We start from the raw sequence: 23,011 nt of genomic DNA on the forward strand, positions 1-23,011 counted from the left end.
AGGGGAGTCCACAGACACCTCACAGGAGTGTGTGGATGTGGAGCAGCCAGCAGTGATGGATAAGGCATAAAATCCCAGGGAGAGGCAGCCCATGGCAGTCCCAGCCCCTTTTAAAGCTTCTGCTCTGTGGCCCAACAGGACACACACTTCACAGCTTTATTTATTAGAAAAGATCTTTAGGACTATGAACTGTACCCTGCACTTGGCTTTATTTCTGCCCACAAGGACTGTGTCTAACAGGCTGATGGCACTGCCAGGGCAGCAGGGCTGATTCCAGGTTTTCTGGACAAGGGAACATTCCCAAACCTGGAGGTGAAAACCCTTCCCATCCCCACACAGAGCCACAGCTGGAAAACTGCAAACCCCAAACTCCATTTCCAGGCAGCTGGATGCCAAACAACCCAGTGTTTATTGCAGTGCTCCTCGTTTGCCTCAGGTTTATAGATGTACATTCAAAACCAAAAGCTCTCTGTATCTCAGCTGGACACAGACAGGCTTGAAGGACGAACGGGCAGATCCACCAGCAATGGAGTCACCTCCAGGTCCCGAGTGTGGGAGCAAACAGTGCAGCCACCAGCTCAGGATCTCTGTGCATGGAGCTGGAGCCTCAGGCATGAGAAACTCCAGCTCTGCTTTCAAGTATATTTGGTGTGGTGTATTTATCTCTGGTATCACATCTTACCATGGGGAAAAGTCCTGATGACCCCAGAGAGCCACATCCCTCGGGTCTGCCCCAGCCTTGGGGGAAGATGAGAGGTTTGGGCAGCTGCTGGAGAGATGTGCCAGCTCATTTTGGCTCAATAAGCAGGGAGAAGGCTCTGGGGAGCTTGGGCAGCTCATATTTACATGGTACCATCAGAAAAAAACCAGCTTGGACCCCATGAGGTCACCCTGGCTGCACAGAGGGGCCAACAGCTGGTGGAGGGCTGGTGGAGCCAGGGGGTTCCTGATGTTCAGCAGCTGCAGCAGCTGCCCATGGTGCTCCCACACTGTCCCAGTTCCCAGCCTGCAAACCCCACAGCCAGCTCTTGGCCAGGGGGCTGCACATCCTAAACAGACCCCTCCAAACCAAACCCACCGCCCAGAGAAGCACACAGTGGTTTAAACAGGAAAGAAAAATTAAAAAAAAAAAAAAAAAAAAAAAAAAAAAAAAAGAAAAAAAGATGTTTGTGGTATGTAAGTCCTACTGCCCTGGGCCAACCATGCTGACTTTGTAACAGGGCAAGCCCCAAAGTCAACAGAGGCCCCATCCCTGGCCCTGCAGCACCCAGGGAAGGCACAGGTTCCAAAGCACCAACTCCAGAACCCCTCCAGCTCCTGGCTACAGGAGGGGTCTGGCTGCCACTGCTGAATTACATTATTTGTTGGTTATGTAGCTTCAAGTTCACGTCCTCTGGTTGATGGGGATCCACAGGAGAGCAGAGAGGCAAAGCAAAGGTGTGAGCACGGGGTGCAGGGTGGCAAATCCCAGCCAAGCCCTGGCTACCACCTCTGCCTGCGCTAAATGTCCAAGTGGGGAATTTTACTGCTACAGCCAGCAAGTCCTTGGGCCAGGAGGGCAGTGGGGTCCTGGACAACGTGGGCACACACAACAGTGGGGCCCAATGGCCTCTGTGGTGTCAGCAGTGACACACCCAGCTCATCCCTGGGGCTCTGCCTGGGGTGGCCCAGCACCAGCTCCCACTGGGGACAGCCAGGCTGTGGCTGCCCTGTGGCAGTGCCACAGGCAGGGAGGGGATCCCAGGCTCTCCCAGCAGCTGGGATGTCTCTCTGAGGCCAGGAGCAGCAGCAGCAGCAGCTTTCTCCTGCCAGACAGGTCACTGAAGCTCAAGGCCGGACTGCTGCAGGCTCAGAGAAGCAAAAATGAGACAAGCAAGGGAGAAAGAGGCTGTGGGCACAGCTATGCCAAAACCATTCCTCTTGGAGCTGCCCCTTGGTCTAAACCCTCCCTTTTTGGGGCTAACTGCAGCTGCCCAGCAGAGCTGGCTGCTCCCAGAGCTCAGCAGCCCCTGCACTGTCCTCTGGCAGAGGGAGCTGACAGCATGCTCTGTCCCTAGAGCTGGGATCATGGTGGAGCTGCAGAACAAACCACCCTGGGCACCTCTCCTGGGCTCCCATGCTGCTTTGGGTCAGGGTAGAGTTAATTTTTTTCACAGCAGCTTGTATGGGGCTCTATTTTCTGTGAAGAAAATTAACTCTACCCTGGCTGAAACCTGCACAGCTCTCCAGCCTTTAACAGCAACATCCCCACAGCGTCTTCCCTTGCAATATGTGAGAACTGCAGACAGCATCCAGGGATGTGCTTGTGACAATTGCCAGTGCAGGGAGCCTGGACAGCCCCTGCCTGCTCTCCCTGCCCTTGCAGCCACCCCTCTCCCCAGACTCAGGCACTGCCAGGGGGAGAGATCTCCTGAGGCAGCCCCTTGGGATGAAACCTTGCAAGGACTAAACAAAGCACACACATGATCCCTGACCATGCCGTGGAGGGGAGGATGCAGAGCTGGTCTGTGCCATGCAGTGCCCCAGGCAAGGGCAGTGACACCCTGAGGGTGACCTTGTCCATCAGGAGCACCAGGCTGGCCCTGTGGGGGTGCAGATGCAGCACAGAGACCCCAGGAGCCAGTGGGCAATGCCCCCCAGCCAGGCTGTCAGGTCCACAGGCACAATCCTGGGCTGGGGTCTGTTTTTCAAGTCCAGGTGACTGTGGCGCTTCAGCTCACCCTCCTCTTCCTCTGTGCAGCAGGGACAGCGTCTGTCTGTCTGTCCACCCGTGGTTGTGGCCTTCAGCAGGACTCCACAGGGACACAGGCAGGTGGCTGCAGCCCCAGGTGGCCGTGGGGGCCGGGGTTTAGGTGGCCTGGCCGGGTGGGAGGCGTTTGCTGTCCAGAATGGCCTTCCAGTCATCAGCCCAGGAGTGCAGCCGGCGGCTGGGGGGCTTCAGCTGCAGGTGCTTGTTGTGGCAGGCAGTGAAGAGCACGTGCTCCCAGCTGGGGTTCTGCTCTGCCCCTGCAAGGCAAGGAAGGTCAGGGGTGGACAATTCCATGAGACACTAAAGTTGATTTTACTCCAACATGAAGACCCCAAAGTTACAAAAGTCAAAGAGCACAGAAAGACCAACACCCACCCCTGGCTGCCTCCAGCCACCCTTACCCTTGGCTTCACCCTCACCCCTTACCTGTTATATCAGGTCTGTCGTCTATAAGCAGATCAGCAGAAACCACTGTCTTATCTCGTGTCAAAACAATCTGCTCAAGAAATTCTGGGCCAAAGTGCTTCTCCACCCAGGCATACTGGAAGGCAAGAGATGGCTGGTGAGCTCAGGGAGGGCTGATGGATGGGGCAGGGGGTGGAGTGGAAGCAGCCCTGGCCCCCACACAGGGAGGATTTCTCTCTTAATAAGTTCATTAGTGGGATGGATTTGGGTGCTGCTGGAGTACAAGTTCTTTGAAAGCCAAGCAGCTTTTGATGTCATGATGAAAGGCTAAGACCAAGAGCCTCAGCGCATGCAAACGGATGGAACAGGTAAATTTTACAGCCAGAGGTGTGTAGGGGTCTGACACCTTTCACTGGGCAGTGTGGATGGGAGGGGGAGCTGGGATTTGGGCCTGCTCACCTTCTCATAAGGGCAGTACCGGTACTTCTTGATTGGGCTTGTGCAGATGAACACATCAGTGCTGCCACGAGGAGAAAAACAGGGCCAGGGTGTCATTCTGGGCCAGAGCAAACAGCAACCCAAAGCCAACCCCCCACCACACACAGATCAAACAGATTTAACACATTAATCCCCCATCTCACAGAATCCCACAGCATAATAATATTCCCCTTTTCACAACCTTTGCTGGAGCAGAGAGCTGAAGGGGAGAGGCTGCACATTGCTGATGTTGTAGGTGACTGCTCCAGGAGTCAAAGCCCTCTCTCCCCTTCCTTCCCTGATGGCTGGGAGATATTTATTCTTAATGCTGTTGTTGTATCAGCACTTCTGCCAAGAGGTAGAAGTGAAGACACAGCTGCTCCTCTGTCCATCCCCACACACAGGTTCATACTCACTCTGCCAAATTTGCCATTTGCTTCACAGCTTCCACAGCCCCAGGGAGTGGGTCCAGCTCGATGAAGAAGTTCTTGGATTCCCAGATGCTGATGGCTTTCTCCTGCGAGGGGAAAGCAAGCAGTTACTGCACTTCTTGCAATTTTTCCTGCATGTGCATCCTCCTCACCCTTTGCTAGGACAGAGGATGGGACAGGGAGAAGAGTGGGAGCACCAGCTCCAGTCTCTCCTGCTCACCCCCCCTGCCTCTGTGGGTGCCTCTGCTCCCACCCACCACCCTGCACCCACCCCATACAATTCAGATTGGAGATGGAACAAAAAAACAGGGTTGGTTTTGCCTCTGCAGCCCCACACACAGAGGGAGCTGCATCTTCCTGTAAGGCCAAACACCAGAGATTATCCAGATCCAGACCAAATCCATCCAAGGGACAGATCCACGTGGATCCAGCTGACATGGCCTGGTGGCCCTGCTCTATCTACCACGGTGCTGTCTGGCCTATCTGTCTCCATGAGATCACTTAAAATAGCAGCCAGGATGCTCTCCCAGGAGCAGGAACATTACAGGAGGAACCACATGTCAGGATGAATGCAGATGCTCCTCCTCAGGGAAGCCTGGACAAGGTCTAGCAGGCAAATAGAGCATCTCCAGGCAAGGATTTGAAACACAACATCCAGGACAGCAGCCTGGGTGCATTGGTATGGCACAGGCAGAACAGAGAGGAGATCACAGGGAGCAAAACCTTGGGGCGAGGGCAGAGTCCAGGTGCTGCCTGCCATGGGTCCAGCACAGCTCTCAGGAACAGCAGCCCCTGCACTGCCTCAAACAGGTTAACAGCTTGCCAGGTGCCAAGGAAAGCAATTATTTTGCACAAACACTGTGTCCTCAGGGAGGAGAGCAGGGAAGAAGCAGAAGCAGCCCAGCCGCAGAGTTGTGGTGCAGCTGAGGAGCTGCAGATGCAGAAATGCCTCCAGGCTCCATGGCAAGAACAACCAGCCTGAAAGATTGCCACGGGGCCATGCAAACCTTTAAACTCCAGTTGCTCTGCCTCAGACTGAGCAGTAATGGTATTTTATTTTTAAGATATTGTCTGTAGTTGCACAAGAGACCCCTGAGAAACACAGCCTCGTGCAGCAGAGCACTTCAAACTGCACTGAAGTGTTTTCTTACAGCAGCACTTCCACAGCTATCCCGCTTCCAATTATGTCAAAAAGCATTTTGCAATCAAGCTTGAGGAGGGGAGAACTAAGCTCAGCTTGAGGAAAAGACCCCAGAGCCAGAAAAATTCCCTGTGGCACCGTGACCAGCATGCTGACCAGCAGATGGAAAACTCCCCCGGGCTGGGAATCCCACCATGGGCCAGGACAGACCCTCAACCCCATAAAGAATTTCCCTGCCTGTCCAGGGCTCTCCATCCCTCCAGATCTGTGTGCTCACTGCTTTGCTGAGCTCTCTCCCTTTCAGAGCTGGGACCTGCAGCTCACTGGACTATTTGACTCCTATTTTCTGGTCCCAGAGACTGGAATGGCCCACGTGTCTGTAGCCAGCTCCTACTCACTTCAGCCCTGCCCTGAAACCACGGGGAAAACCAGGACTGCCCTGAGGTCAGACAGTGCAAGTTTTGCTACTTGTTCAGCCCAAGGTTTTGGTGGTTTTACATGATCACAGCAGACACAAGATGAGCTCACTTCATTTAACACATCCAAAGTAGTTAGGATCAAGGAAGGAAAAAATTGTTATCATGTCTTACCCCTGCCAAACAGGGGTTTGAGCAGCTGCTTTACTGCACAAATGATGTCCTGCACTTCCCTCTCACCACTCCCAGCCAGGAAGGACACTTTATTCCTTCAGCTCATCAAGCTGTTTAGGACTTTGCCCATGGGAGAGCCCTGGACCTTATTCCCACTCCTTTCCCAGTAACCACCATACTCCTAACAACAGGAACACTTTTATTTACCATAACACATTTCAGCCAGTGCAACTGCAACCCATGGATGAGACCACAGACAGCCACTGGGATGGGAGATTTGTAGAGGCAGAAACCAACTCTCTACAGCAGTCAGCCTGTTGCTGAATGCTAAATTACAACATCGAGAGAGCTTCTGCTTTTAAGCATTAATTATTAAACTGAATATAATAATTCCTGGCATGGGAGGGCTTGGGTTGTTTTAACTTCAAGTAAGCCTTCAAATGAAGCATCAATTGCATGGTTTGTTCTGAACTGCTCTGCTGCATCCCACCCCTCACATTGCTCTTGAGGAGCTAAATAATCCATCTAGGAATGTACCAACCCAAATCAGAGCTAGAAAAACCCAGCTATATAATCTGGGGTATTTCAAGACAGATGTTCTGAAATACCCCCTTTCCTTGCATCTGTCTCCATCCAGGCATGCAGAGAAAAAGCCCACCAGGCCATCATGGTCTGGTCTAGTGTAAGATGTCCCTCTCCATGACAGGGGGTTGGAACAAGATGGTCTTTAAGGTCCTTATCAACCCAACCCATTCTAGGACTCTAAGAAAGACATCGACGTGCATTAAAAAATAGATTTCTGGGGGGAAACCCACTGCTGGAAGCCTTCCTGTGTTCCTGTGGGAGCTTTTTTGGTGGCCCCCACAAGGAATAGCACTGTTCCCATGACCTGGGGGTCAGAGGGTCCCTGGGGGGGACAAACCCACGCGGGGGAAGCACAACTCACACTCAGCTCGGGTCCCAGGCGCCCGTACTGCTCCGACACCCAGAAGCCCCTCCGGTCCTCCAAGGCAATGTAGGGCTTGTCGGGGTACCTGGCCCTGAATTTCTTCAGGAAGCCTCCCTCGAAGTCGGCCAGCACCCCGTCCATGTCCACCAGCACCCGCAGGGCCCGGCGGGACCCGGCGGCGGGGCCCAGCCCCCGGCCCAGCCCGGCCAGAGCGCCGCAGCCCCGCCGGGGCCGCAGGTGCAGGAAACAGCTCAGCAAAATCATCCTGGAGAGGGATCTGGGGATGGGGATCTGGGGGATTTGGGGCAGGGGGCTCAGGGGAGGGAATGGGAGGCTCAGGGAAGCAGGGTCAGGGCAGGGGGTGGGGGTTTGGGGCAGCGAATGGGGGACTTGAACAAGGAGATGGGGGCTCAGAGTAGGGGGCTCGAAAAAGGGGATGGGGGCTTGGAGCAGGGGAAGGAGACTTGAGAAAGGGGATAGGGGGTTGAGAAAGGGACTGGGCAGCTTGAGGAAGGGGATGGGGCTTGGAGCAGGGGAAGGGGGCTCAGGGAAGGGCAAAGGGGCTTGAGGAAGGGACTGGGGAGCTTGAGAAAGGGGATGGAGCTTGGAGCAGGCGATGGAGCCTCCAAGAAGCAGATGGGGGGCTCAGAGCAGGGCTGGGGGGGGCTCTCCAAGCAAAGGGGGGTGCCTCTATTTCAAGCCCGCAGCGAGGCAGCGGGCAGCCCTGCCGAGCGCATCCCTTTGCAGCAGGAGGAAGGAGCGGCCGGGGGGTGCCCGGGAGAGCGGAGGGGCTGCCGGGGGGGATGCAGGGACCCGTCCTGGCCCCCGGCGCGTCCTCCCCGTGCCCGCCCCATCCCTGCCCGCCAGCGAGCGCGGAGCGGCGGCGGGAGGGCAGCGGGGACAGCGGAGCTCGCCCCGACCCGGCAGTGCAAAGCCCAGTTCCTCTTCCCGGTGCCTGCCGAGCCCGGAGCGCCGGCACCGCCTTAAAGCGGCACAAGCGCCCTGCGACAGCGCGGCGGCTCCGCCGCCCGCCCGCCTTAAGGCTGCCCCGGCCTCGCTGCCCTTCCCCTGCCTCAGTTTCCCTCGCTGTAAGTCTCTGAGATACCCACTCCCTCCCCATGCCCGTGTCTGCCTGCAGAGGTGGTGGGTACATCTCGGGACACACGTAAAATGGTGATTTTCTGCATAAAACGCACTCGTTTCTGACAGTTCTTTGACAGCCGTGTGACAGGAACCCTTAAAAGCCAATCCCCGGAGCCCAACGAAGCACACACTGCACCAAGGAGGGCTCGGTGTTGTGACCAGACACCAAAGATCTGTTCAAAAACCACTTTGGGGGTTAAAGCTGATGGAGAAGAGGGAGTTCTCCAAGCGGTACTGACAGGATTAGGCAACCACTGAGCTGGGAAATAAAAGTTTCTGCTCGACAGCAATAATAAGTTTCTAAAATATTTAATTTTTCAACTCCAGAATGTTTTCAAGTGGAATGTATTGTCCTTGGTCCATAGAGAGGGCAAATTTGCTGTTGGTATCGGGTGACCTGGGGAAGGTCACGGCGGGAAGGAAGGAAGGAAGAACTGGCTGGACACGATGTTGGTCTCAGCTGAGGCTGGGAGGGGAATGTGTCAAGATCAGGTCTGTGTTTTGCTTTCACTTGCACCGCAGGCGTTTTGCTTCCTGCGAGGAATGGGATTTCAACACAGCTGGGTGTTCCTGACTAAGCAGGGAGGGAATGCGTGCAAATTTATGGCTCCCCAGGGCAGTGGTCAGGGCACGGAGCCTGACAAGAGCCCAAGGAGCATTTGGAGAACGCTCTCAGGCACAGGGTGGGATTTCGGGCTTGTCCTGTGCAGGGCCAGGAGTTGGACTGGATGATCCTTTCCAGCTCTGGATATTTTACAATTCTGTGATCTCCACTCAGGCTTCCATCACCTTCACGGACACCGAACCACCGACACATTCCCTGCCTGCAACAGCTCCGGGACACGTTGCTGCGGCTCCCAAAGGGTGGAAAATACAGAACACGTATTAGCCTGAGGGATTCACATCCCATGCCCTGACACCAGAGCACACATTCCAGGCAATGAGGCCCCGCCAGAGGGGACAAAAGGGATTAAACCTCTGCTGGTGCAGCGCAGCCATTCGGGCAGCGGGAGGGACCGGCCACCCGTGTCGGGGAGGGGCCGATGTCAGGGAGAGCCCGGTGTCCCGGGTGGCCCGATGTTGCAGGGTCCCCTATCGCAGGGCCCTCATGTCGCGAGGCCCCGATGTCGCCGCTGTCGCGCAAGGCCGCGTGTCGCGGAGTGCTGACGCTTAGTGACGTCACCACCGCCCCCCACTCCGGCGCTGCTGAGTCACGGCCCCTCCCGCGCGCCTGACGCGAGCTCGGCGGTTGCCATAGCGACCGCTCTTCTCGCGAGAGGCGGCGGAAGCGGCGCGCGGGCGGCGGGTTTCGCGCGGCCCCCGCGGCGGCCCCTGATTGGCGGGCGGCGGGCGGCGGCTCCCGGCGCGCGCCGCTCCCCGCCCCGCCCCTCCGGCGCGCGCGGCCGCGGCGCGAGCCGCCAAGATGGCGTCGGCCCTGGAGCAGTTCGTCAACAGCGTCCGGCAGCTCGGCCCAGGGTGAGCGGGACGGGGCCGGCCGGGGCCACCGGGAGGACGGGGCGGGCCCGCGGGGCCGAGGGAGGACGGCGGAGACCGAAGGAGCTCGTCAAACCGCGCGGGTGGCGGGGCGGCGGGCCGGGGCCTGGCCGCTCGCACGGCGCTCCCTCAGGCGCGGGTCCCGGGCGCTGCACCCCCGGCGCGGCGCGGCCCGGGCCGGGGTCAGTTCGGGGCAGCCCCGGAGGGATCCCGGCGGTGTGACAGGGCACGAGGGACCGGCGGGGCTCTCACGGAGCTCCGTGGGTCTCCCAGGGGTGGTTTCGGTAGCGGAGCCCGCACCGGCGATCCTGCCAAAATCCGAGCCTTTAAAATAGGGGGAGGAGCGAGCATCGCTAGGGCTTTAAATGGGATTGTGCGGCCCAGCCTGTCACCTCCCTAAGGAACGGGAGGTTGTGATGAGTGTGGTTTAAAATAAATTTCTGAATTATCCAAGTGTCCGTGCTTTACATTTGCAAAGCAGAGCGTGGCCAGAGAGTCCCGCCCCAGCACGGAACTGTGTGACAGATCTGAGACTGTACCCACGTGTCCACAAAGGGTTTTAATAATCACAGTTGGAATTCCTCCGTTTCACTGCCAAACTCCTAATTTTACTGTGTGTGGGCGCAGCATTTCCTGGTTCTTGAACTTTCCCTCTGTGTTGATGCGCTGTGAAATGTGTTCTGACCGGTCTCTGCCTGGGATGTTTCCTCCCAGAAGCTGGTAAAACACTGATGTTTCCCACCATGGCCCCAGGTTTTATCTCTTGCAGTTCTTGGGTTGAACTCCACCTTTCTCTTACTCTGGTTCCACTTAATAAATACGAAGTATTTCTACTTTAGAGACAATTTATACCTGCAGGGTGTGGCTACAAACCAGATGGAAGATGGATCTTTGTTCTGTAGTTGAGCTGGAGAAGTTTCTATCACAGAGTTTTGGGGATGCAGAAGGCTCAAGGGGAGACTGGTGGGCTTTGTGGAAGTTCTCCCATTAGGGATGAGCCAGGGAGATGCTCTGTGTGAGAAAGTCCCCAGCACAGTAAGGACATGGACTTGTTGGAGCAAGTCCAGATGAGGCCACCAAGATGATTGGAGGGATGGAGCTTTGAGGAAAGGCTTTGAGAATCTGAATTGTTCAGCCTGGAAAAAAGAGGAGGCTCTGGGGAGGCCTAATTGTGACCTTCCAGGATCTGGAGGGAGCTGCAGGAAAGATGAGGAGAGATTATTTATAAGGGACTAGAGGGACAGGAAAGGGGGAATGGTTTCATAGCAACAAGGGAATAGGATTAGATTGGATATTAGGAAAGAATCCTTCCCTGTGAGGTGGGGAGGCCCTGGCACAGAATTCCCAGAGAAGCTGTGGCTGCCCCTGGATCCCTGGAACTGCCCAAGGCCAGGTTGGACAGAGCTTGGAGCAACCTAGGACAGTGGGAGGTGTCCCTGTCCATGGCTGAGGTTTGGGATGAGATGAACTTTGAAGTTCCTTCCAACCCAAACCATTCTGGGATTCTGTGAAAGTAAATCCAGAGCCAGCAGCTGGACCTGAAAGCACTCAGGAGCAAAGTGGATGCTTTCTGACCGTCATTTGGCCACCTGGGAGGTGACAGAAGGGGACATTTAGTTGGGCCTGGTGCTGGAATTTCTGCTTGGACTGTAAATTGTTCAGTGTATGTGTGGGTAGAGGGATAGATCACAGAATCCCAGAATGGTTTGGGTTGAAGGAACTTCAAAGATCATCTTAAAGGCCATTTCTTTCCAATCCTTGCCATAGACAGGGGCACACTCCACTAGACCACTTTGCTCAGAGTCTGTTTGGGGTTTGTTTTGTTTTGTTTTGTAGAAGGGGTGGATTTCTGGAACAAGGAGGACACCAGAATTAGAGTTTTGCAGTGCCTGAGCACTGTGACCAAAGCACAGAGAGATTTGCAAGCCCTATTCCTTCCCATGCTTATGCCTTTCTTTAATTCCATATGGAGGAGAATGGTTTTGGAGGCGATTTTCTGGGCTCTGGTCCCCCATTTGGAATTTCTGATCCCTCTGGCAATCCAAAACTAACATTTCATTGCTAGAATTTCCGTGTTTTTCCTCTCTGAAAGGAAAAGGCCAGAGAGCTGAGGGTAATGTAAATCTCTCTGAATGGAGGCACTATTCCTCATTTTATGGAGACTTTTGTTAAGGGTGAGAGAACCTCTGTTTTTTCTCTCTAATCTGCAAGGATTGAACATTGAAACAATGCTCTGCTTGAAACAATACTCTGCTTCAGAAGGACATAGTTTTAATTCATTCAGTTAATTGGCAGGGAGGAAGAGTTTGAAAGCAGTTCATGGGAATGGATCTGCTTTCTTTATAAATGTTTTGGGGTTTGCCATACCTTCCTCATTCACAGTAGTCACTTTTCATATAGAATAACATTGTAGTTTTAATTTTACAAAGTAAATTTAAGGACAGGTTTTTAAATACTTTTGTGGTAGGTGCTTAATTGTAACTTTAATGTCTACTTCAAAAAAATGCTTATGAGCAGACCTGAAAGTTGGGTAGTGCTTGAGGACCAGCAAGCAGCAAGCTCTGGTATTTGTTTTATTTAAAAAAAAAAAACATGGTGGGTAGAAAATTAATGCCTGTTTTATTAAAGAAAATTAAAACTTGGGGTGATATTATTATTTCCTGCTGTTACATGAGGAAGCAGATTATAAAGAGGTGTGGGAATGGCTGAATGTTCTCTAATTAGGCTTTGACAACAATGCTTTTTATTTTTCAGGGCAAATGACCCAGCTTTGTGAACTGATCAATAAAAGTGGAGAGCTGCTAGCAAAAAATCTTTCCCATCTGGATACAGTGCTCGGTGCCCTGGATGTACAGGAACACTCACTAGGTGTTCTTGCTGTCTTGTAAGTGTTGCTTGCTTTGGATTAAATACTAAAACTTAATGCAATGAGCTGAACTGTCAGACAAGCAAAGCTTTTTGTTCTGACACTGGCACAAGTTCCTGGAGAAACTGTGGCTGCCCCATCCCTGGGAGTGTCCAAGGCCAGCTTGGACAGGGCTTGGAGCACCCTGGGATTGTGTCTCTGCCCAGGGCAGGGATTGAAACTGGATGGGCTTTGAGGTCGCTTCCAACCCAAACCATTCTGGTATTCCATGACAAGTGTTTTTCTATATGTGTTCAGCAAAAATATATGGAATGAGCTTTTCAAACTTTATTTTCAGGGCATATTTTCACTGAACTGTAAGCATGGAGCAAGATGTTTTATTCCAGTAAAAACCAGGCTTTTATCATGGGTCTTGGGTTTGTCTTTAGACAGCACTGAGGCTCTTGCTGCTGTCTGGAGTTTAAGATAAAATTGAGTTGCCTTGGGGGTGCTGAACTAAGGTAAAGATATTTAGTCTTGAAGTTCAAACTGGCTGTATCTGACTTTAGGTGAACTATCTGCAGGTTTCACTGCTATTTTAAAATTCTCTTTTAAGGGAAAGATCAGGATTCTAGCACTTGTTCTACTACTCTTTCAAAACAAAATACTGATAATACTGAAAATTATCTTTGCCATCGTAGTTTGTACTAAATTGAGAATTATGTTGTGCATAAAAAGGTGTTTTCAGATGTTACTGTGCAGCTACTGGGGAAATCCTGTCATGTCTCACAAGCACTTTGGATTTGTTTTCAAGCACCTACATGCAGAGACTTAGCAATGAAAACGAATCTTTTTATGAACCTCCAAGCAATAAATGATAAACCTTTTGTTTCTTTGTTTCAGGTTTGTGAAGTTTTCTATGCCCAGCATCCCTGACTTCGAAACGTTATTCTCACAGGTGCAGCTTTTTATCAGCACTTGCAATGGAGAACACATTAGATATGCAACAGACACTTGTAAGTTAAGCCTAATTTCAGACTTGATATGTTTTTGGATAGTTTGGTAATACTGATTTTTTACTGAGGTGGTTTTTTTTGTTTGTTTTTTTACTGTGTTTAGTTGCTGGCCTGTGCCACCAGTTAACAAATGCCCTTGTGGAGAGAAAACAGGTGAGTAAGTATCATCTAGTACAAATAAGTTACTCCATACCCAAGGCTTCAAGGGGGTGTCACCAGCCTCTTACTCCATAAAGATTTGCCACTAACTTCACATCAAGTATTTCTGTGCAGCTCTTTAGTTATTAAGTTTACTGAGAGGTAATAAACCAAACTCAAAATTCTAAGATTTCTCTAAGGGAAACCTAAGGAAGATAATTTTTGGAGGAGAAAAGTCACCTAAAAACATGTTCTCCCACACAAAATAGGAGATCTGTAGTACCAAGAATGTTCTTCAGGCAATGCATGGGTAGAGGAGAGAGCTGCAAGGGTTATTAGCACTGGTGAGTCAGTGATTTTAGCTTCAGTGTTATTCTCACTGGTGTTACATAATGTTCTTAATGAAATACCTTAGAATATGCAGGAAACTTGATTAAGAAATACTTGACCAATGGTTTTGTTGCTAAAATCCTGACTTTTCCAGGCCACTTTGGTGAAGTCTAGCCTGAGACAGACCAAATCTGATCTCTGCTTCTAAGTGGAGTGAAGTGAGAGCCTTGTCTTTAGTATTTGTTGGGAGTTTGGATGGAGTCATGGAATCAAGGAAGGTTTTTTATTGATACAGATTACTGTTTTCCTGGTGAGATTGGCTTTGTGGAGCAGAACTGAGGACTTGATCAGGAGAAATTATATAGCCAAGGTTAATTTTATTTTCCAAGAGACTGCAATATCCTACAAAAAGGGAACCTCAAGTTAACTATTACTTAATGGAACCTGTCAATTAGTGTTATTTTTCATTTGTAAGTGTCAACATAAGATCCAATGTGCTGCCATCTATGAGAAATTATCTGAAAGAGATGTAATTTCTGACAGCCCCTGCGAGGAATTAGCATTCTCAGACAAGCCATAGACAAGATGCAGATGAACACAAACCAGCTGACCTCAATACATGCAGATCTCTGCCAGGTAAGGGCATCAGAAGGGCTTTTTGTGTGCATAAAAGCTTATAAAATACCTATAAAACTTCAAGGAAATGCATGTTGACATATTGTAGTGTAAGAATGGATTTTCAACTGAATTTTTGTTTGGTTTGTTTTTTTACCAGGATTAAATAATATGATATACTGAAACAAAATCCAAATCTGATATACAGATTATTACTAATTTTAAATGTTCAGTGCATGTCCTCAGATCTTTGATTTTCTGATGACTTTAGAAAGTCCTTTGGCATCCCTTCTCTGTGGGCTGAAAGTCACACTGAACTTATCTTGGGTGGTATCAGTGTAATATCCAGCTACTGTCTGCTCAAGTATGACAAAAGTCATGTTTGTCTTGGTGTCTTTGGTCTGGATTTGTATTTCTGTCTCATTCTTGCCTCCTGGGATTTAGGGTTGGACAGGAACGTTCAGAGCAATATTTAGTGCTGCCAGCACAGTAGTCTGGCAGTCCTGGAGTTTCAAACAGCTTTGTCAGAGTTTAATTTCTTTAGGAGTCAGATAATTTCATAACAGTTCGTAATCTGTGTTAAAGATTTTCAACTAGTGTTACTTCACTACTGACATGGTCTGTTTTTCAACTCATGGGAGAGTGATATTTATGCAGTAGTACTAATTAATTTCGTTTCAATTCCTTCTCATGGAAACTTGAATGGAAATGGCTAATTTATGAAAACTTGATTTATTTTCTTGTAGCTCTGTTTGTTAGCAAAATGCTTTAAACCTGCCCTCCCGTATCTAGATGTGGACATGATGGATATTTGTAAAGAGAATGGGGCATATGATGCGAAGCACTTTTTATGTTACTACTACTATGGTGGGATGATATACACTGGGCTAAAGAACTTTGAAAGAGCACTCTACTTTTATGAACAGGTAACTTGAAATGAAACCATAAGTCTGAAGTGTGATGTCTGGAAAGGCAAAAGTAGATGGGTAACAGTGCTGAGAAAACACAGCAGCTTTGAACTGACACAAGCAGACTGTCCTTGGAGGTGTTTTCCTTTAAGAAAGTCTCTCACAGCTTTATTGCACCATAAAGCTGTGCAGCTCAAAGAGTGATGTTAAATTTATCTCACTATAAATATTTTTCAGCTGCCTGCTTGAAAGTGCAGCACAGAAACAGGTCATGGGCTGACACACAGTTGTGTGTCCTTAAAAAATAGTCCAGTGGTTTTGCTAAGGCCTTTGCTACTCCTATGAGAGGAGTTATACTTCTTCTATGCTGTTATAATATTTTTGGTTTTCCTTTATCTGGGAAGGAAACAAAAATAGTAAAATTGGGAAAATCTTGGGTATGAGAGAAATGCTGTGAAATGTGCAAAACAAATTGGTGCAGCATTTAATGAGGGTCAGCTCTTGAGTAGTTCCAGTATCATAGTGAACTAAAATCCCTTTTCCCTATTCTGCAGACCTCTGATAATGTAACAGCTTTATAAAACCTCTTGGAGGGTCTGTGTAAATCCAGGTTCACAAGTAGCTGCAGGTGATTTCTGGTACAAATATATCTTTAGATATATTCCAAGGAAGGAAGTTTTGATTCTATCTGAGCAGGTCTATTTTAAGACAGGCACCACTGGAATGTGATATGTTTTGAGTAGCTTGTATAAAATTTCCTTTCTTTTGCATATGTCTGGATAATTAATTTTGACAGAAGTTAAAGCTTCAGAGCTCAAAGAAAAATTTCATATGTCACTGTATCTTTTCTACATGCAGCTTGAAATTGAGTTTTGTGTTCATGCAGTAACTACCAGGATCTACCAGTAAGCAGACTAAATTTCTGTTCCATTTCTTTCTCTCTTGCTTAGGCAATAACTACTCCAGCCATGGCAGTCAGTCATATTATGTTGGAATCATATAAAAAGTATATCCTAGTTTCTTTGATACTACTTGGTAAAGTTCAGCAGTTACCAAAATACACTTCCCAGATAGTTGGTAGATTCATTAAGGTAAGTATTGCAAATGCATCTAAATAATAGATCAACAAATCTGAATTTGTAAATGTGTAACAGTGGAAGGTGTCCCTGTCCATGGCAGGGGTTTGGAGTGAGATGAACTTGAAGGTTCCTATGATGTCAGTGGTACAGATTTTTAAAATCTGGGATAACTTCAGTGTTGAATAGTACTAATCAATATTCCTTTCACTGATACACTGAACATTTCTTTATAGCTTTTTATGTTAAAATTTAAAAAATACTCAGATTTCAATTGGCTTTCAAGCTGCAGTGTCATTATGAAAAGATTTGGCCTGTAACTTCATCTGATTGAAGCACAAAATACTAAACAGTTTATTCCCAAACCAGCTTTTTAAAGAATAAAAGCTTCTGAAAAAACTGTGAGTTTGGCATTTGTAAGCATTCAGATTAGGGGGTGTAGGGTGGGAAACAAAACTGCTGCTGAGAGAGTTCTGATCCTAAGTAAGCCACTTGTAAACAGTTTGTTGATTTGTAACCAAGATTCTAGAGAGTCACAAAATTCCTCTAACTTCAGAGACTAATAAAAAAGCTAAAAACATGTTAAGGTATGAAACATGGTTTCACCCTCTGAGTCTCTGCTGTCGATGCTGTGACCAGTGTGGTCAGGGATGGATGTCTTAGAGGACAGAACTGGCAATACTTACCTCAAACTCAGCTGGTCAGTTGAGAGAGTTTTTTCACACTGCTGTAAGTAAAACTGTCACACAGAGGTCCTGGAATGATGCTTATTAAATGCTACACAGCAGTAATACAGATTTTAGTGTATGAGGGTCTGTCATTGCCATAAAGCCATGTATGGGCACCCTGTCTTTTTTATGAGAAATGCCCAAGCTACTTCAATTTACTTCAATGCCTGCATGGCTTCTAATGTTGGAGCACTGAATAGGTTTTGTGAGGCTGGGTGAACACTGTGTTCTTCAAGAAGAGTTCTCATTTTTCTAATTGCAGCCTCTTAGCAATGCTTACCATGAATTAGCACAAGTTTATTCAACCAATAAACCCTCGGAGCTTCGAAATCTGGTGAACAAACACAGTGAAACTTTCACAAGAGATAACAATATGGGGCTGGTTAAGCAATGCTTGTCATCTCTCTACAAAAAGAATATTCAGAGGCTAACCAAGGTAAGAGAAACTTGTGAGCAGTTTTCTTCTGAGAGTGTATTTCTGAAATATATTCAATTTAGAGCCAAATGATAACATAGTAATGTGGCAGAGAAATTACTTAAACTGAGATTTGTGTTTGAAACAAAGGAGACTAGAATGCCCTGTATAGGAAAACAAATCAGTTGGCTGCTTATGCATTATTTAAAAGGTGATTCAATCTGTCTGTCAGAGGGGTTTGCCTGTGAGGTTTTTGTAGATAATCAAAAAAGTGAGCACTACAACCCAGTGACCTTCATCCCTATTCAAAAAATAGGAGAACTGAACTTTACAGGCCACTTCATTAGAAAGGAGTGAGTGAATAGGACAGATTTTGGAAATGTCTGAAATAAAAGGAAAAACAGAAGTACTGAAGTGATTTGCTCCTTCAGCTGAGAGATCAGATTAATCCTGAAAGGTGATTGGGGAAAGCAGGTTTTTTTGCAAGCTCAAATTATATTTGTTGCAGTAGAAAAAAATATCATAAGGAGCTTTATATATGTATCTCTTGAAGGAAATTCAATGGGTGGAGAGTCAATTTTTTGTAAAAAGGTGAGAGAAAGAGGTTGGACATGGTCAGGACTGTCTGGTGTAGAATGAAATTGCAGGAATCAGTAATGACTCCATACGTGCTCAGTGTAACAAATTAATGTCTGGAGAAAGAACTGACTCACTCTCATGAGCCCTTCTATAATTGTATGTTCCACTTGTTCCTTCCCATCAGATTTCCACAGCCAGCTTACATAGGCCATGAAGCATCTACAAGAAAATCCTTAACATCCAGTTTTAACACTTTAAAACTTTCTAAATTTCAGACATTTTTAACATTGTCATTACAAGACATGGCAAGTCGAGTGCAGCTGTCGGGGCCCCAAGAAGCAGAAAAATACGTCCTCCACATGGTAAGACCTGTGACTTGGGTGAGCTATCCCAAAATGAGTGTTTGGGTTGGCAGTACACATCCTGAGCAGCGTGGAGGAAATGCTGGCAGTCTGCTGTGGTGTGGAGACTGTTCTCAAAAAATCTAAAAAGCTGTTCTCCATGTAAGATAAGGCATGAATCGTGGTTTTGGGAAGCTGTGGGAAATAAAAGCAACCAAGTTAAAGACAATTCCACAAAGAGTTACCTGAAATTCTGTTCTTGGTGATAACTTCTATTAAACCCTCTGTCATTTCAGATAGAAGATGGTGAAATCTTTGCAAGTATTAATCAGAAAGATGGTATGGTCTGTTTCCATGATAATCCTGAAAAATATAACAATCCAGCTATGCTTCATAACATTGATCAGGAGGTAAATCTTTTACTGCTTTTGGAATTCTTACCAAAGAACCTTAGTATGTAATCAGAGAGCTGCTGGCAGAAGCCAGTGTAGTAACTTAGATATAGAGATATATATAGATATAGAGAGTGAGGACTGTAAATCACTGGTTGACTATTTCACAGAATTTTCCTGGGTTTTAGATTAATACTCTCTGTCAGTGTGTTGTCTGTTGTGTCCTGCACAGCTTGAGCTGTTTCAGGGGACCGATTGATTGCTGTTGGTAATGGGGAGATCCTTGAATGGATTAGAAAGATTTTTTTTTAGAGTTTTAAACTTGAAGGATCACTTCCATTGGCTCTCAATAACCTGCCTGTAGTTAAGGTGGTTGAGCCTTGGGGGACTGTCTGTCAATGGCCTTAAAAAGGGCTGTTAGGAGGACATGGATCAAATGAAGGGAATAAAAAATGGTCTGACACTTTTGTTTGGGAGGTGAGGGGTGAGAACATTTTGATGTGGAACTTCAGTGGTGGCAAAAGTTATTAGTTCTACGTGGCACAGCCATGAAATTTGTTGAAGATCAGGTACGAGCTGGACGAAGTAATCAATTTCATACATATTTTTAAGATGCTGAAATGTATAGAGCTTGATGAACGACTGAAAGCCATGGATCAAGAGATCACTGTGAACCCTCAGTTTGTGCAGAAGGTAATGGATTTAATGTCTTGTAAGAGTATGTGAGAGATTCATTCAGTGCAATGAGTCTGTTGTACTGAATGTCAGTATTTACAGTGTTGTCATTACACATTATTAATAATATGTGCATAAACGTCATGACACATCGTAAAGATAATTTATTAATTTTGAAGGTGCTTTTCCCTAATTAATCCTGCAGTGATTTCAACCAGAAAATTAAGTGCATGTTATTTCATAGGCACTTTATTTTCCTGCTTGTTCACTTCAAAGAACTGTCATTGTCAAGCCTGCAGACCTGTTTCTGAACAGAACTAACTCTCTCCCTTTCAGAGTATGGGCTCTCAAGAAGATGACTCAGGGACCAAACCATCCAGTTATTCTTGAAATTAATGTTGCTCACCACTCCGCTTTCAAGTAAAAGCTTATGAAAGAATCACGCCTGGAGCAGGGCATTGAGGAGTTCCACAAAGAGAGCAGAGAGAACTGAGCTTTGCTTTTTCACCTGGACATTAAGAAAATAAAAGAACACCCTCTCAGTACTGTATAATATCAGAAATATTCTCTGCAAAGAAAAAGGAAATCTCAAAAGAAACTTGAAAGTCTGTTGTGGATTTATTTATCTTCAGATTAACATTGTTAATGCATTAAATAATCTACCTTTTGTTTTAAAGGGTTTGAATGTTGCCGTGTTTCTGTAGCAGTCCTTCTCTTCTGCAAAAGAAAGTGTTATTCAGGGAAGAATACAAACTAGTGTTGGTTCACTTACAAGATAATTTTTGGTTCATTATTCTGTATTTAAAGTTGGCTCAAAGTGCAGATTTATCATATGTGTGGTGGGGGCAGAGGGGTGGAGTTCAAGCAAATCATAATGTAGGGAATTTGCATATGCCCAATGTAGCTGGTGCTGTCTGTTAAATGAGGAAATAAGAACTGTTCTTCCCAAAAGGATGAGGATATCAACATGTCCTTGTAAGGAATTTTGCTGCACAGTAGGAATCATATATGGAAACATACATGACAGCTGTTTATGATTTTAAGTTTCTGTTGCAAAATATCTGCTAATATTATTTGCTCTTAGATGAAACTTACTGGACCTAAACAAAAGGATATTTGGAAAACGTTGGTGTTCTGGAGGATTCTAGATAGGAAGTTGTTTACACTGAAAGAAATGTTTGTTCCTGTGCAACTGGCATGAAGGTATTCAACAGGCTGATAGTTTCTTTGCTGGAAACCAGTATTTCTGCATGGAACATAAATAGAACTCTATACAGCTCTCAAAATGCAGGATTTTATTCAGATATAATGTGTTGGAATGGTACCTGGTTTTTAATTTACTATTTTAAACTTTGTTATTGGATTCTTTAAAGTGCTTCACCCCTTAAATCAACGGGCTGTTTAATTTTCTGTCGTTCTTGTGTATCTGAAGATTCTCACTGTTCAAACACCTTCCTGTCAGGCAGAAATAAACCTGTCACCAAGTCAGAAAACGAGAAGCTCAGCAGCCACTGCTTCCTACTGAACCACCTGACCAGGAGCTGCTTGCTCCTGCTACCCTGCCAGCTTTTTTCCAGGTGGGAGCTGAGCATTCCTGGCTCTTGCTGTGTGAAGTTTTTATGTATTCAGGTCACCTGTGGTTGAAAATAATCCATTTGTGCTTCCAGTGCTGATACAGAAGTGTTGGGATTTTCACTTAAAACCGGTGTCACAAATCTAGCAGAGCCTCTGTGGCAGCAGGGTGCTGCTTTCTGGTGAAGAGGTGTCCCAGGTTGTGGTTGGTGGTGAAGGATGTTTTTTTAAAAGTATAAAATAGCAGTTTAGTATGGAACACAGTGGAGGTCCACAGTGTGAGCAGCTCATCACTTCCTGCCTGAGAGAATTCCATTGGGACAACTTTTATATCTAATCTTTAGGCAAAATCTTGGGGTTTTTCATAACTCACAAGTCTTGTGAGTTAACTAGAAGAGATGTATGATTTTGAAGGTTTTTATCCTAATTAATCCTGCAGTGATTTTAGTGCTGAACATTCACCATTTTCCCCTCTGGTCCCATGGAAGTGTTAATGAGTGAGTAGTGATGCTGTGGCTCGAGCCCAAAATAGGGTGTTTGTCACAACCACATGTGGCACTCACAGAAGGGACTGCAAACACTGACCCCAAACCCCACCCATCCAGAAATGTGCCTGGCTCAACTCTCCTTGCCAGGGGAGAATGTATTCAGGATGCTGTCATGGAGTCAGAAAAAATGTCCATTTTTACTCTACTAATTCCTATTAGTGACCATGGATTTACCTGCTGAGAGCTGCAGGATGGTTTTCCAGCTGTGGAATTAGAAGCAAACTAATCTGTACAGCTGGTGAATAGCTCTAAATTTTTCTCTTCTTTTATCTTGCCCAAAGTAGATAAAATAAATCCATGCTCACATCAAAAGGATGGCAAAAATAGCTGTGTAACAGTTAAAAGTGATATATTCTATTACATATCTGATTTTTAAGAGGGCAAATGCTTTTAGAGAACTGCTGAGGTTCCTTTTCTGGCATGGATAGTTGTGCTGTTATTGTCTGAATTTTGTTAGAAATTCAAAGTCAGGTCCCACCTGTAGAATCAGTAGATAAAGCATTCACCAAAAGTGCTCCAGGGAAGGGCTTTCAAGTCCTACTTTGATAAACACACATGGCCTGGCATCTGCATGTCTTGAGATAGCACTGAAATTAAGTCAGATTTTTAATGAAGCAGCTCCTTCCAAGTCTTGGAACTAATTGCCTGGGCTGTGGTCAGCTGAGAGGCTTCGAGAACACTTGGGCTTTCTGGTTTTAATTTGCATTTACTGCAGGGAAGGACTTTTGCTGAAATCTAGGAACACTGCGTGCTGTGCTGCTCCCAGCTTGGGCTCTCAGAGGTCCTGGGGCTGTTCCTTCCCAAACTGCACGGTCACAAGATGTGTCCAGGGAATACTGAGTGCATGCTTTGATACCTGACTCTGATTTTGATGCATTTTAATTAGCAAAGACACAAAATGCACTTCTGAAGGCAGTGTTGGATGTGCAGGTGCAGTTCCTAGCCACAGGAGGGGTCTCTAGGCCAGTCATGGTGAGTTTGAAATGTTTCTAACAAGGAATGGTTGGAAGCTGTTCGTGTCCAACCCCACTGCTGGTTTTGTGCCACTGAGGAGCCCCAGTGTGTGACCTCTGCTGAGCCATCACTCCATGGTGTAACTCCAGCTGCCTCCTCCTCCTCCTCAGCTCCCCTGAGTGTCCCACAGCCACAGCCACAGCCCCGTGTTTGTGTTGTCACAGGCCATCTGTATAACCTGGGAAATGTTCTCCCTGTGGAGAGCTTAGTCCTGAGAACTTGTTTAAATGTACTATTGAAAAATAAAGATAACAAACCAGTCCTTCTTAGTTTGTCTTAAATGAGAGTGTAGGTCTTTTGTATTTGGGGTTTCCTTAGTTTTTGGGGGGAATCTCTTTGTTCTGTTTGTTTTTCAGGAGGTGATTCTGGCTGACTGGGGAGGCTGCTGGTTGCCTGCTGTGTGTGCCCTCTGCTCCAGAGGTGTTCAAGGCCTGCTGGTG

The 23,011-nt window shown here is 47.3% G+C and overlaps 2 protein-coding genes across 2 annotated transcripts; one reads left to right on the plus strand and one right to left on the minus strand.

The window, feature by feature from the left end:
• Positions 1-201: 201 nt before the first annotated feature.
• Positions 202-7,687, minus strand: NT5M (5',3'-nucleotidase, mitochondrial). The gene is made up of 5 exons (XM_030958073.1): positions 6,740-7,687; positions 4,048-4,148; positions 3,614-3,674; positions 3,176-3,290; positions 202-3,006 (listed from the first exon to the last, which is right to left on the minus strand). Exons 1-5 carry the CDS (start codon positions 7,004-7,006, stop codon positions 2,849-2,851), a joined length of 702 nt encoding a protein of 233 aa, XP_030813933.1. The 5' UTR covers positions 7,007-7,687; the 3' UTR covers positions 202-2,848.
• Positions 7,688-9,257: 1,570 nt separating this feature from the next.
• On the plus strand, positions 9,258-22,830 carry COPS3 (COP9 signalosome subunit 3). Its single transcript, XM_030958258.1, has 12 exons — positions 9,258-9,361; positions 12,134-12,263; positions 13,128-13,240; positions 13,344-13,393; positions 14,252-14,344; positions 15,070-15,249; positions 16,182-16,322; positions 17,298-17,471; positions 18,305-18,391; positions 18,667-18,780; positions 19,375-19,455; positions 19,774-22,830. Exons 2-12 carry the CDS (start codon positions 12,139-12,141, stop codon positions 19,825-19,827), a joined length of 1,212 nt encoding a protein of 403 aa, XP_030814118.1. The 5' UTR covers positions 9,258-9,361; positions 12,134-12,138; the 3' UTR covers positions 19,828-22,830.
• The last annotated feature ends 181 nt before the right edge of the window (positions 22,831-23,011 follow it).

The sequence above is a fragment of the Camarhynchus parvulus genome, chromosome 14, assembly GCF_901933205.1.
Source record: "Camarhynchus parvulus chromosome 14, STF_HiC, whole genome shotgun sequence".
NCBI classification, from domain to species: Eukaryota; Metazoa; Chordata; class Aves; order Passeriformes; family Thraupidae; genus Camarhynchus; species Camarhynchus parvulus.